A 13,130-nucleotide genomic window follows, 5' to 3' on the forward strand; every position below is an offset into this window, starting at 1 on the left:
TTTCATACATTTTTTTATGTTGACAATGGCTCCTCCATAATCGTTCTTAACACTCTTTCATAACTTTATAGGTACACTTAAGAATCCATTTCTTATTTACTCAACATTCATTTTGAGTGTATAAATATAGAAAATTCATATGATTTCAATCCACATTATATTTCGTTTTTACTCAATATTCATTTTGAGTTTATAAATATAGAAAATTCATATGATCTCAATCTACTTTCACCCACGTACCCAAATAGATGCTGGACCTACTCAAAATAATGTGTGCCGCTTACATTTCAATTTTCTAACAAATTTTACGACGAGAAAAATCTGCAATTACTATTCAGTGATGTGCATGGGATAAATCCTGCCTTGTGACCCTAATCTTCAAAAGGACTATAATGAAATAAATCACCCTAGATTTTCATAGTTGACCGATTCAAACTAAGAAGGTTAATAGACCGCTCTCACTACGAGTTAAACCTGTAAACTTGTAACTTACTTGCATTTTTACCCCATTTATTTGTTACAAAATTTGCCAATCTTCTATTCATATCTTTTAATACAAAGTGACAGCCTGGAGGAAACAAAAGCATAGTTTTTTTTCTTGTGAGTGACGAGAGAAACCAGTAACCGTTATCAAAGGTATGTACTCGGTAAATCTTGCATTGTGATCTTAGTCGGTAAAGGACTGTAAAGAGGTAGCTGGTCGGTTTAAATAAAGAAGGCTAATTTAATAGGCTGAATCCACTGAAAGTCGAACTTGAAACCTTGTGGTTACCTAATCAACTTGAGTGAGATTGTCGTCAAAATTAGTATCGTTTGTTCACCCCACATTGTGCCAACCAAATGTCCCCTTACTATAGAGTACAAATACATTATATTTAATTCACGTGCATTCGCTCATTCAGTGCATCATATTATTTCCATATTTTTGATAGTACATAGAATCATGAAATCCTAGTATAAAACATTGAAAAAAACATAACAAAAGCAAAAGGTTGAACTATGACGACGACGCAATTGGAGTCATCTTCTCCCTTCTTCTTTCTTAGAAAAGCTTTCTTTCTCCCTTACTTCTCCATACTACTAGTCATGGTTATGTTCATTTCTTTTTATGCCCTTGTCTTTTCACCTTCATTATTCACATCTTTTGCCTACTCCTGGCTACCTCCACAATTAGTGAGTTTCTTATAATACCCTCCACACAATTTCATGTTTTTTTGGGGGTAGGGGGTGAGGGTTAAACTCGATTAGTCTGAGTGGTTGATCACCTGACCTCAAGTCACGGCTAGAGGGGCACAGTGTTAATTTGAACCCCACCTCAAGCATCATTGGATTTTGGCTCTCCATATTGGAGTAAGGTGTGGGTTTGACCCCTTGTGTGCATAGTAAGGCGGGGGACTAATTGAAAAGGTTGCTCGTGTGACTCGCGATAAACCTCCTTCCATGACTCTAGAGAGGACGTGGAGGCTAGAATTAGTCGGGTGTAAATTGAGAAATCTATATATTTAAAAAAATCATGTTCTAAAATTTGTTTTTTTAATTGTTTTGGGTGATTTTGGTGTTAGAGCAGAAGACCGAGGATAGGCTGGCATTTGCAATTGGAAGGATCGAGAATGGGTGCGACATATTTAGCGGGCAGTGGGTTAGGGACGAGGAATCTCATCCATTGTACAAGGAATCTGAGTGTCCTTATCTACTACCTCAACAAACCTGCTTAGCCCATGGCCGACCCGACAGGGATTATCTTCATTGGAAATGGCAGCCTCATGGTTGCTCCATACCTCGGTAGGCCACGAAAGAAATTTTTATTTGTTATTAACTTTTTGAAAAATTGTTTTTTTTTGTTTTTTTTTTCCAGTTATACTCGTGATACTGACTGTTATATGTATGATCATCTTTTAACTACTAAGTTATATATACACGAAGTGACAATTTTAGTCCATCAAAGATTATTTTTGCCACTAATATGTCACTTAATAAAGTGCATGACTATCTTTTAAGTCCCGTGACCTGGCTCTGATACCACTTGTTAGCATAAGTGCTTACCACTTACGCCAAAAGCTATAGATAGTAGCAAATGCGCAATTTTATTTTCTTATACCGTTACATATTTTTGAGACGTTGATTGATAGTACTAATTCCCGGTGGTCGGTTGTACTCGTAGAGTGTATATACTCTATATAATATGAATGTGTATGAACAAGAAGAATATAGAGTAAAGTGGGCATTTTATTCATATATATTCTTCTGTATTTTTGTAGAGGGAAGGGGGAGATCTTGTGTAAAGAGAGAGAGTGGGTGTAGAGAGTGAATGGAATCCTCCTAGAGGGCCAAAAAGCCCTTTTATAGGCCTAAGGTGGCGGGTTTGACCCGTCACCCTTATTTTGAACCGTAGATCGGGTCCCGAACCGCTCGATCCTGACCTGACTATAAACGAGTCCATGGACGTACAGACGGTCGGTATCGATGTATATATCTTATCATTGATTGCTGGATTTGATCCATTACCAACTTTCATTCAACAAATCCTCAACTACCGGGTCTTTTTACCGGCCTTAGCCTAACAATAATATACGTGGCAATCATAAAGTTTACCTACTCACAGAGAGTACACTTATGATTACGATATTTTGTGTACTTTTGGCTTTACTAATAAATTTGCAGTTTTAATGGTACGATGATGCTTGAAGCTCTTAGAGGAAAACGGATGATGTTTGTCGGCGATTCACTAAGTAGAGGTCACTACGGTTCCATGGTCTGCCTTCTTCAGAAATTCATTCCAGATAATGCCAAATCCATTGAGGATGCTGGCCAAAGAACTATTTTTACAGCAAAGGTATTTTAATATTTCTCTATAAATAAAAACCATAAAAATTGTAATTCTGCATCAATTTATTCATTTTTTTTAACATTATAGTTTTATTGTTTATATTTGATTAATTTGAAAATAAATAAAAATTAAAAGTGATCTAATTGTTAAATTAAGAAAATAAGACAACCATGATAGTCAAATGAACATAGAGAATAATGTCTGCACGAGCTTAGCTCAATTGTCAGTAGACAGTATTTGGGAGAAGAGGACAACGTTTGAATTGGGCGGTGGTAATGTGGGGGTTATGTCCAAAGTGGGCAGGTCCCTTGTGCGCACTGACATTTGGCCATGTCTGCTGAGCCATTGAGTCACCGTGATTTACATCCTCCCAAATGCTCTGTCGGGTCGGAATATGGGGGGTCTTGGGGTTGGGGATTCAACCATTTGGAAGAAGAACAGAGAAATAGAAACCAGCTTGGTTGGCGTGAGTGACCGTGCACCTTTATCCCCTAAGAGAGGTTGGGAGTTCGAACCCCCTCTCGTATGCATGGTTGAAAAAATCGTTAGGTGCTTCTCGGGCGTCTAGGGTGCCTAGGCGGCGATTAATCGGCCGCCTAGTGGGCCAGCTGCCTAAACCATCGATTATGGTGATACACTACGCGGCGGGCCAGTTCCTAGGCGGAATTTTTGCAATATTGCTCGTATGTAAAAATTAATCTAGTCATCACTTTGCCCTTAATTGGATCGGTCCCATGCGAATGAGATTAGTCTGAATATGGTAGGGGCTTAAAGGTGTATCCTACAGTTAGGACCTGCAAACAGAGAGAATAATAGTGTTGTTGTTTTGATGTATTTAAGGAATACAATGCAACGATTGAATTCTACTGGTGTCCATTATTGCTGGAATCAAACGCGGACAACCCTTGGAAGCACAGAGTGGAGGAACGAATTGCTCGCAAAGATTCAATTAACAAGCATGGACAACATTGGAGAGGAGTTGATATTTTAGTGTTTCACACTTACTTATGGTGGTATAAAGACGAATACTTCAAGATATTGTAAGTCCATACATATTCATATTTATGTGCCCATTATTTCTTACAAATCTTTATGAGATTTTTTTTTTTTTTTTTTTCCATAAGGCATCATAGTTCAGAAATAGCAACAGTGTTTAAAATTTCGTGAATTAAATCTTTTCAGATAGTAATATAGTGTCATATTGTTATAGAATTTTTAATTTGATCATAATTTAACATTTAACATTTATCAAAATACAGAGAAGGATCATTTGAAGACAAGGTAAAAAAAATTATAGATGTGCGCTCCGATGATGCTTATCGTATGGCATTGGAGAGTATGTTGAAATGGGTTGAAGAGAATATGGATCCAGCTAAAACAAGGACATTTTTCACTAGCATCTCACCAACTCATGGAAGGTAAGTGAAAGTGTGAAACAATAAATTGTATTTTAGACATTGTTTTTAAAAAATTGACATTATATATTAAAAACATATATACAACTAGATAGTTGTGTTTACTCTCTCTATATATGAAGTTGAAATATTAAAATTTTAAAGAAATATATTTTAAAATTTTGACAGAAATATATAAAGTCGGTGTTAAAGATATAATAGGGTAAGAGTAATTGTCACTTCTGATCCTATAAGTTTGGTGACACTTTGAATATTGGTAGTTGATATACACATTCTATTTTTTTTCCCCTCTTTATTTCTAGTGAAATCTAATAGACTTTGTTGCTATCTAGCTTTCATTGGGAGGAAAAATAGAAGTTATGCACCTAGTGTAGCAATTTTTATAGCCTGAAATCACTCACCAAATTCGTGAGATCAAAAGTGACAATAACACGTGGAGTAATTTAGGTTAGGCACAATATCAATTAAGTATAATAACATTTTCTTAAATTGATAATATATATTACAATTTTGTTCTTGACAGGAACGTTTTATGGGGAGGCGATAAAAAAGGTAACTGTTACAATGAATCCACTCTAGTAGAAAATCTTAATTATGACGTACCGAGACCGTTGAAGAAAACAATGCGAGTAATTGATGAGGCGCTTAGCAATTCGAATGTGCAAATAACATTCTTAAACATTACAAGACTCTCAAATTATAGAAAGGATGGTCACTTATCAATTTACAAGAAACAATGGACGCCATTGACAGCTGAGCAACTAGCAAACCCTGTGAGCTATTCAGATTGTATCCATTGGTGTTTACCTGGAGTTCAAGATACATGGAATGAGCTTTTGTTCACCAAACTTTTCTATCCTTGAAAATTAATTAAGGACATTTTTGTACAATATAGAACATACCATACACTTTTTTCTACCACTCTCCAACAGATTTCAAGATATAATACTTTTTTATTTTTTATTTTCAAGACAAAGAGAATAAATTTAGAGAAATTTTCGACATAAAATGTTTAATTTAATGTCTTGTTGGAGTTTTATGTAAAGAAAATATATTGTAAATTTAATATATTTTCAAAGTGAGCAGCAGTCAAATTACTCTTGACTAACTTTATTAACCCAGTTATTTGTTTATTTATTTTTATTTAAAGCAACAAATCACTTGATTAATTAAAGAATAAGATGGGAAAACATTAGGACCTGATTGACTATAGGCTAGCTTTGCAAGAATCAAGTTGTTACACCATGGACCAGGGTCTACCTTGCAAGGTGAACCCTGATCCTAAATTGTGTACTTTTAGTATTGGAGTTGTGAACTTTTAGAATATAAATTATGTTTCTAAGTTTTAAGAATTTGTGAATACAATACATGATCATCACAAATTGTGAATTTTTTAAAGGTAAATTGTGAACATTTAGTATATAAATTGTGTATCTTTAGACTATGTTGGTTGATTTCCAGACCTTCTAATGAATCTAATAGAACAGCCCGCATGGGTAGCTCAACTGGGCATAGAGGTGAAATTTTGGAAGAATGACCAGGGATCGAATCTCACCAGCAGCAGTGTGGGAGCAACCTCTCAAAGTGAGGGGGGCTCTTTGTGCGTATTGAGCACTGGTCTAGCCTTTGTGGTTCATGTTTAGTTAAGTCACCATGATTTACATCCTCCCAAATGCTCTGTCGGGCCGGGATGTGGGTTCTTCCTTTTGGAAGAATCTAATAGAACAATTAAGTCAGTGGAATTAATGAGTTCTCTACACTTAGCTTAACACTACACCAAAGATATGACCGAGATACAACCTTTCCCACTAATGCTTGAACCACCATTTGGATGTCAGATTCGACCCAAATGTTGCATAAAATCTTGCTTTTGATCCAAGATAGAGCCTCGCAACACGCCATTGCTTCGACAAACCGGGCCTCGGGAACGCAATCTAGTTGGCCGTTTGCTGCAACAAAGACTCCTTCGTCGTTAACAGCGCAGAACCCAAATGTTACTTTTTCTGTCGTTGGAACTTTATGTACCTAGTTTGATTAATGATAGTACTAATTTTAATGATTTATAATTTATTTTTTTCATATTACTTTAGTGTTTACAAAAAACTTACTATATCAAACAAATTTATTAAACTCAAAAAACCAATAAATTTAATAATAATAGTGTTCAACATTAATCTTTGGTACGTGAATGACTGGTATTGAATTGAAAACCTCGTAGTAATAGTAATAGTAATAGTAATAGTAATAGTAATAATAATAATAAAACTAAAATAAATAAAATAAAATAAAATCTCAGACCGATATTAGTGTTTAAGATGAAGATGGTCATTGTTTCATGACTGCTGCATCATACAATTATTATTATTATTATTATTATTATTATTATTATTATTATTATTATTATTGTTGTTGTTGTTGTTGTTGTTGTTGTTATTATTATTATTATTATTATTATTATTATTATTATTAGGCTAAAGTGTCATCCCGCACCATGAACCATTCCTGATTATTCATGCCGCACCATGATCTTTAATAAGTGATATTTAGAGCCATAAACTATAAAAAATTTTCCATCTAGAACTTTTTACAGGTTTCTCACAGGTTACCGGTAATAATATTGCTTACATGAAAATTTTTTGGTACTTTTCTTCTTTCGCCTTCGTATTATAATTTTTTTTCGTATTTTTCTTTTTTCCTAAATTTATAGGCCTGCTCTGCGTTTTTCGCTTCTCGTTTCTCCGATACCAAACTCTGCAGAGCAGGCCTATACATATCAGGCCTGATCGGAAAAACGAGAAGCGAAAAACGCAGAGCAGGCCTATACATTTAGGAAAAAAAAGAAAAATATGAAACAAATTATAATACGAAGGCGAAAGTAGAAAAATACCAAAAAAAAAATAAAAAATTCTATATCAGCAATATTATTACCGGTAACTTGTAGGAAACCTGTAAAAAGTTTTAGACGAAAAAAAAATTATGGTTTATGGCTCTAAATATCACTAATTAAAGATCATGGTGCAGCATGAATAATCATGAATGGTTCATGGTGCGGGATGACACTTTAGCCTTATTATTATAATTATTATTACTTCTTAGCAGTTAGGCATTTAATAATAATTTGAATAAGTGAACTCCACAAGCCACAGTAAATAATTAGACAAATTACTCGCATGGGCAGCTCAACTGGTCATAGAGGTGAAACTTTGGAAGAATGACCAGGGATCAAGTCTCACCAGCGATAGTGTGGGAGCTACCTCTCAAAGTGAGGGGGGTTCCTTGGACGCAGTAAGCAAAGGTCTAGTATTTGTGGTTCATGTTCAGTTGAGTTACATTCTGACCCATACGAAGGATAACAATGCATACTGTTTGCATTTCAAATATTCTTGTTGTAAACTAGAATTTTTTTTTGGCATATTATTTATCAATTATTTAATATATTTTTAAAATTTTTTTAATATGAGTATATAACAAGGATATATTAGAGATTTAAAAACTTTCATAGAAAAGTTTAAACGAACTAAACATTTTAAATTAATTTTTTAAGTAATTTAATTCTTATGTTTCCTGGTATGGAATATCCCGACCGGCATTATTTTACCCCGGCTGGTATGCCTTTGTCTTTTTCTTCTTGTCTTTGCAGGTAACAGGTCGGGCTTCTTGTGAGGAACCCGGTCGGGATCTGACCGGGAGTTGCCCAACCGATAGTGTTGACCACCGAGCGGTAGCCCTTTGGCGTGAGAGCTGGCAAAGGACACGTGGCGGTTCCTTGCGACGACAGACAGGGCATCCGGGAGGATGACACGTGGTGGCTACGTGGAGAGCATGCCGAACGACCGGATTTGTGTCCCCGGCGCAGCGGCTATAAATACTCACAGTAGCTACAGTGTGAGGGACTTTTGGACGATCGATAGGTTGTTGTTAGAGAATCCCGACCGCAGTCAGTCGGCACTCAGAGCAACCAAGTAGATTGTACTTAAGGCCTTCACCGTGATCAATAAAGATATTTACTTGCTTTAATTGGTCTCGGGTTTATTTAGCTATTGCTTACGTAGAATTAGCAGTATCATTTTGGCGCCGTCTGTGGGGACCCGTGCAAGAAAGCAACGTCTTGACGAGCACTCGGTTCCTTTCCAATGATATATCCGTGGGCATACAACAATTTCGCTGACGACCAGGTGGATGCAGCGAGCTCATCCGATCACCACGCCACCCAACAACAAGGTCAGACGGTGGACTTGAATCTTAATCTCTCACCACCACATCCATCCAACACATACCCGGCTGCCCAACAGCCGGTGAACTACATTCAACCGGGATACCCAACACCCGGTCAGCCATATCCACAACAGCCGATGATGTAGCCCGGCCAATATCCATACCAGGTCCCACCTCCGCCGTACGGGTATTGGCCTGGCCAACCGATGTACTACACTCCCCCGGTTGGATATCCACCATATACGCCTGCGTACACGGCTCCAGCCGCCGCCCCTCCAGTTTACCCGACCGCACAGGTAGAGCCGCAGCATCAGTCCGCTTCCCGGGCTCGACGCTCGGCTCGTTCGCGGTTGGGGTCGGGGGGTGCTAATGCGATGGAGGCACCATGGCAGGCCCAGCAAGCGGCCGAGGTTCCCGCCCAAGCGGAGGACCCCGAAGAAGTTGCCCGAGCGGCAGCTTTTGATCGTCTTCGACCGGAGATGCGGCAGCGTTTGGGGCCCCAAGACCCGAACCGCCAGCAAGAAGACGTACAGATGCAGGAGGCCAGCCAGGAGGCTTCATCCGAGCATAGCGGGTCGAGATCTCATCGACGACGACGCGCTCGGGACGCAGCTCAAGCTGCCCAAGCCGCCGAGCTCAACGAGACCCGAGGATTGCTCTACAACCTCCAGGCGGAGTTTGCGCAATTCAGGAACGCGCACCCTGCAACACCTCCGGTCGACCAATCGACCTTGCACCAGACGCCTTTTACAGCGGCGGTGATAGCTCAGCCTTACCCGCTTGATTTAAAGGTCTTTGGAGAGAAAAGTTATGATGGCCGGACGGATCCTGAGGTCCATGTTAATGACTTCTACAGCAATATGATGCTGAAGGGCGTGTCAGACGCCGTAATGTGTAGGGCATTTTATTCCACGCTTACCGGCCGAGCGGCGGAATGGTTTCGGACCTTGCAGCCGGGTTCGATCGACAAGTTTGACACCTTGGCGATCAAGTTTGTGAGGAAGTTCGTCACTTCCAAGGTGGTAAGGAAGCCCTATATGTATCTGGAGAAGGCCAAGCAGCTTGAAGGGGAGAGCTTGACCGACTTCCTCGTCAAATGGAAGGCGGCGGTCGGGGAGGTCGAGCCCATGGATGATGCGACCGACACCCATATGCTTCACATCTCTCTCCGGGCGGGTTATCTGTACCAGGACTTCATTCTACACCCCCCGGCCACGTATGAGGAGGCCCTTCGAAGGGTCACAGATTATGCCAACGCCGGTGAAGCGAATGCCGTAAAGCGCTCGCAGGAGGTCGGGTCTTCGTCCCGTAAACCGGCCGGCCGGGCGGAACACCGATCGGGTGATGACCATCCCCGATCCCGCACCAGGCCTGGTGAGTTTGCGGCCCTGAACCGATCCGCAGCGGAGGCCATGCAGTACGCCCAGTCCTGCAATCTCATCAAACTCCCCCATCCCGATCGAGACGGCCCCGACAAGAGTAAGCATTGCGCTTACCACCGATGTGCCGGACATGACACTGAAGAGTGTACCCACTTGCGCCAACTGTTGGAGGATTTGCTCAATCTTGGGAAGTTGGACAAGTGTGTGGGGAGGAGAGAAGACCCCAAGAGGAACACCGATCGGAGAGATCACCGGCGTTCCCATCACCGTTCCGATCGCTCTGATCGTGAGGGACGCTTCGATCGGTTAGGTCAGGACCGAAGAGACGATCAAAGAGATGATCGTCGCGATGACCGACGGGACCCTGACCCTCCGTCTAGTAGCCGACCAGCAGGGAAGCCAACCATCCACGTCATTTTTGGTGGATTGGAAGACGCTTCCTGACCGAGGAGTAATTGCCCGGTCGCCATAGTGGATTCCCGGGAGACCGGGAATAGGCAAAAGATGGAGCCCATAACCTTCACCCTCGAAGATCAGCCCAACAGCGGTGACCATGGCATGGAGGCGCTCGTGGTCACGATTGATGTGAAAGGGACGGATGTCCAGAGGGTTATGGTGGACACTGGCAGCAGTGTAAACGTCCTTTATTTGGACGTATTCGAGAAACTTGGACTTGACAGGAAGGAGCTGACTCCGGTCGGTGTACCACTGTCGGGTTTTACCGGGGCTCTTGTGTACCCCGAGAGAAAAATAACGCTCCCGGTTGAGATCGGCACATCCCCGAAGTCGATCAAGACGGAGCTAGAGTTTGTTGTAGTCAACCTCCATTGCGTCCACAACATTATCTTGGGCCGACCCGCCATTATGAAGATCGGTGGGATAATTTCTATGCCCCACTTGTGCATGAAATTCCCCACCCCTAATGGGGTCGGCGTAGTCCGCAGCGACGTCCAATCCGCCCGGAAGTGTTACACCCGAGCGGTCAATAGACGTGACTCCGGTCAGTTTTCCCGGGTGAATACCATAGCCAAGGAGGAGGCTAAGGATCGGAAGGAGCAGCCTGAGCCTTCCGAAGAGATAGAAGAAGTTCCCCTATCCGAGGACCGACCGGATAGGAAGATTAAGATTGGCCGGGCCCTCACCCCCAAGCTCCGAGCGGAAATCTTGGCCACACTCCGGGAGTATGCCGATATCTTTGCATGGGGGCCTGAAGACATGTCCGGGATCGATCGATCGGTAATTTGTCACAAGCTAGTCGTCGATCCCGCAGCAAAGCCGGTCGTGCAAAAAACCCGGCACCTTTCTTCCGATCGCCGCGAGTTTGTTAGAGAAGAAGTCAAGAAGATGGCGGCGATCGAGCACATCCGACCGGTGATCTATCCCGAGTGGGTGGCCAACATTGTCCTTGTTCCTAAGCCCCCAACTTGGAGGATGTGCATTGACTTTACCGACCTCAATAAGGCCTGTCCGCTCGACCCGTATCCTCTACCGAGTATACACCAGATGGTCGACGAGACGGCCGGGGCTGAGTTAATGAGTTTCATGGATGCATTCAAGGGTTATCATCAAATCATGATGCACCATGAAGATGAGAGCAAGACAGCCTTCGTGACCCCGGACGGGCTGTATTGCTACCGAGTGATGCCGTTCGGTCTCCGAAATGCGGGAGCGACCTACCAGAGAATGGTCAATATGCTCTTTGCCGATCTGCTGGGCCGAACGATGGAAGCTTACATTGATGATATGCTGGTCAAGAGTCGGGACCGATCCGACCACACTCGGGACCTTCGGGAGTGCTTCCAGATCATGAGGAAGTACCAGTTGCGGCTGAACCCGACCAAGTGCACATTTGCGGTTCAGACCGGCAAGTTCCTCGGCTATATGATGACCAAGAGAGGAATTGAGCCCAACCCGGCCAAGGTAAAAGCGATTCTGGACATGCAACCACCTTCTACCGTTCAGGAAGTCCAGCAATTGACCGGTCGGTTGGCAGCCCTCAGCCGGTTCCTCTCTAAGTTGGCCGAACGCGCTCTACCTTTTTTTAAGGTATTGCGAAAAGTAAATGGATTCGTCTGGGACGAAGAGTGCCGAGCGGCTTTTGAAGAGTTGAAGGAGTATCTCATGTCACCAATCGTGCTCTCAAAGCCCGAGCTCGGAGAAGAGCTAGACGTGTACCTCACCGTCTCTGATCGTGCAGTAAGCGCAGTATTGTGCCGAACCGATCCGGAAGGGGTCCAGCGACCGGTGTACTATGTAAGCCACGCGCTACATGGTCCCGAGCTCCGGTACTCCCGGTTAGAGAATGTCGTCTACGCCTTATACGTTGCCGCGAAGAAGTTGGCTCCCTACTTCCAAGGTCGAGCAATTCGCGTGTTGACCGATCAACCGATCGGGCCAGTCCTCCGAACTGCTTCCTCATCCGGTCGCCTAGTCAAGTGGGCGTTAATGTTGACCCAGTACGCGATCGAATACCGACCGAGACCAGCCATCAAAGGTCAAGCTTTGGCTGATTTCTTGGTCGAGTGCACCGCCCGGGATACCCGACCCACTGAGGTCGCGGACCCCGAGGCTGAGTGGTGGTCGTTGGCTACTGACGGGTCGAGTAGCAAGAAAAGGGCAGGTGGAGGAGTGGTGGTCACGAGCCCGGAAGGATTCAAAGTTTATTTCGCCCTCATGTATCAGTTCCATCCGACCAACAATGAAGCCGAGTACGAGGCCTTTGTTAATGGCTTATAATGCGCTCGGGACTTGGGGGCTGAATACATTCGAGCTCAAACAGATTCCGCGCTCGTGGTCGGGCAGGTTCTCGGAGACTATGAAGTCAATGGAGAACGTCTACAACTATACCGAGACCTAGCCATGGAGAAGCTTGCTCAATTCCGGGGGTATACCATCCGACACATACCCCGATTGGATAATGCTGACACGGACATCTTGTCTAAGTTGGCTCAAGACACCCCGGAACATATGTCAAAGATAGCTCGGATTTTGGTGATCCCGAGACATAGCATCCATCGCCTACCGGTCAACCCAATCCAGCCGGTAGAAGACAATTGGATCACCGATCTGAAGGAGTTCCTCGAGCACGGTCGACTTCCGGACGACCCCCAGCGTGCTCGGAAGGCCAAGCTTAGAGCCCCGAGGTTCCAAGTCTTGGACGGTCGTCTCTACAGGCGATCGTACGGAGGCCCTCTTATGCGTTGCTTGACCGCATTTGAGGCCGATCTGGTCATGAAGGAATTGCATTCGGGGATATGTTCTTCACATCAAGGAGGCCGATCATTAGCCCGT

The 13,130-nt window shown here is 43.0% G+C and overlaps 1 protein-coding gene across 1 annotated transcript; it reads left to right on the forward strand.

The window, feature by feature from the left end:
- The first annotated feature begins 999 nt into the window (after positions 1-999).
- Positions 1,000-5,105, forward strand: LOC109154894 (protein trichome birefringence-like 33). Its single transcript, XM_019302633.1, has 6 exons — positions 1,000-1,089; positions 1,568-1,782; positions 2,662-2,833; positions 3,668-3,867; positions 4,087-4,245; positions 4,766-5,105. The coding sequence occupies exons 1-6, from the start codon at positions 1,000-1,002 to the stop codon at positions 5,103-5,105; spliced, it is 1,176 nt and encodes a 391-aa protein (XP_019158178.1).
- The last annotated feature ends 8,025 nt before the right edge of the window (positions 5,106-13,130 follow it).

The sequence above is a fragment of the Ipomoea nil genome, unplaced genomic scaffold (assembly GCF_001879475.1).
Source record: "Ipomoea nil cultivar Tokyo-kokei standard unplaced genomic scaffold, Asagao_1.1 scaffold2662, whole genome shotgun sequence".
Taxonomy (NCBI): domain Eukaryota; kingdom Viridiplantae; phylum Streptophyta; class Magnoliopsida; order Solanales; family Convolvulaceae; genus Ipomoea; species Ipomoea nil.

What these genes read in the sequence shown, in the direction of transcription:
- LOC109154894 (XM_019302633.1), top strand. Translation starts at nt 1,000, where the DNA reads ATGACGACGACGCAATTGGAGTCATCTTCTCCCTTCTTCTTTCTTAGA. An exon ending in TCTCCATACTACTAGTCATG is followed by an intron (nt 1,090 to 1,567) that starts GTTATGTTCATT and finishes GTGTTAGAGCAG; the next exon opens with AAGACCGAGGATAGGCTGGC. An exon ending in GACGAATACTTCAAGATATT is followed by an intron (nt 3,868 to 4,086) that starts GTAAGTCCATAC and finishes ATCAAAATACAG; the next exon opens with AGAAGGATCATTTGAAGACA.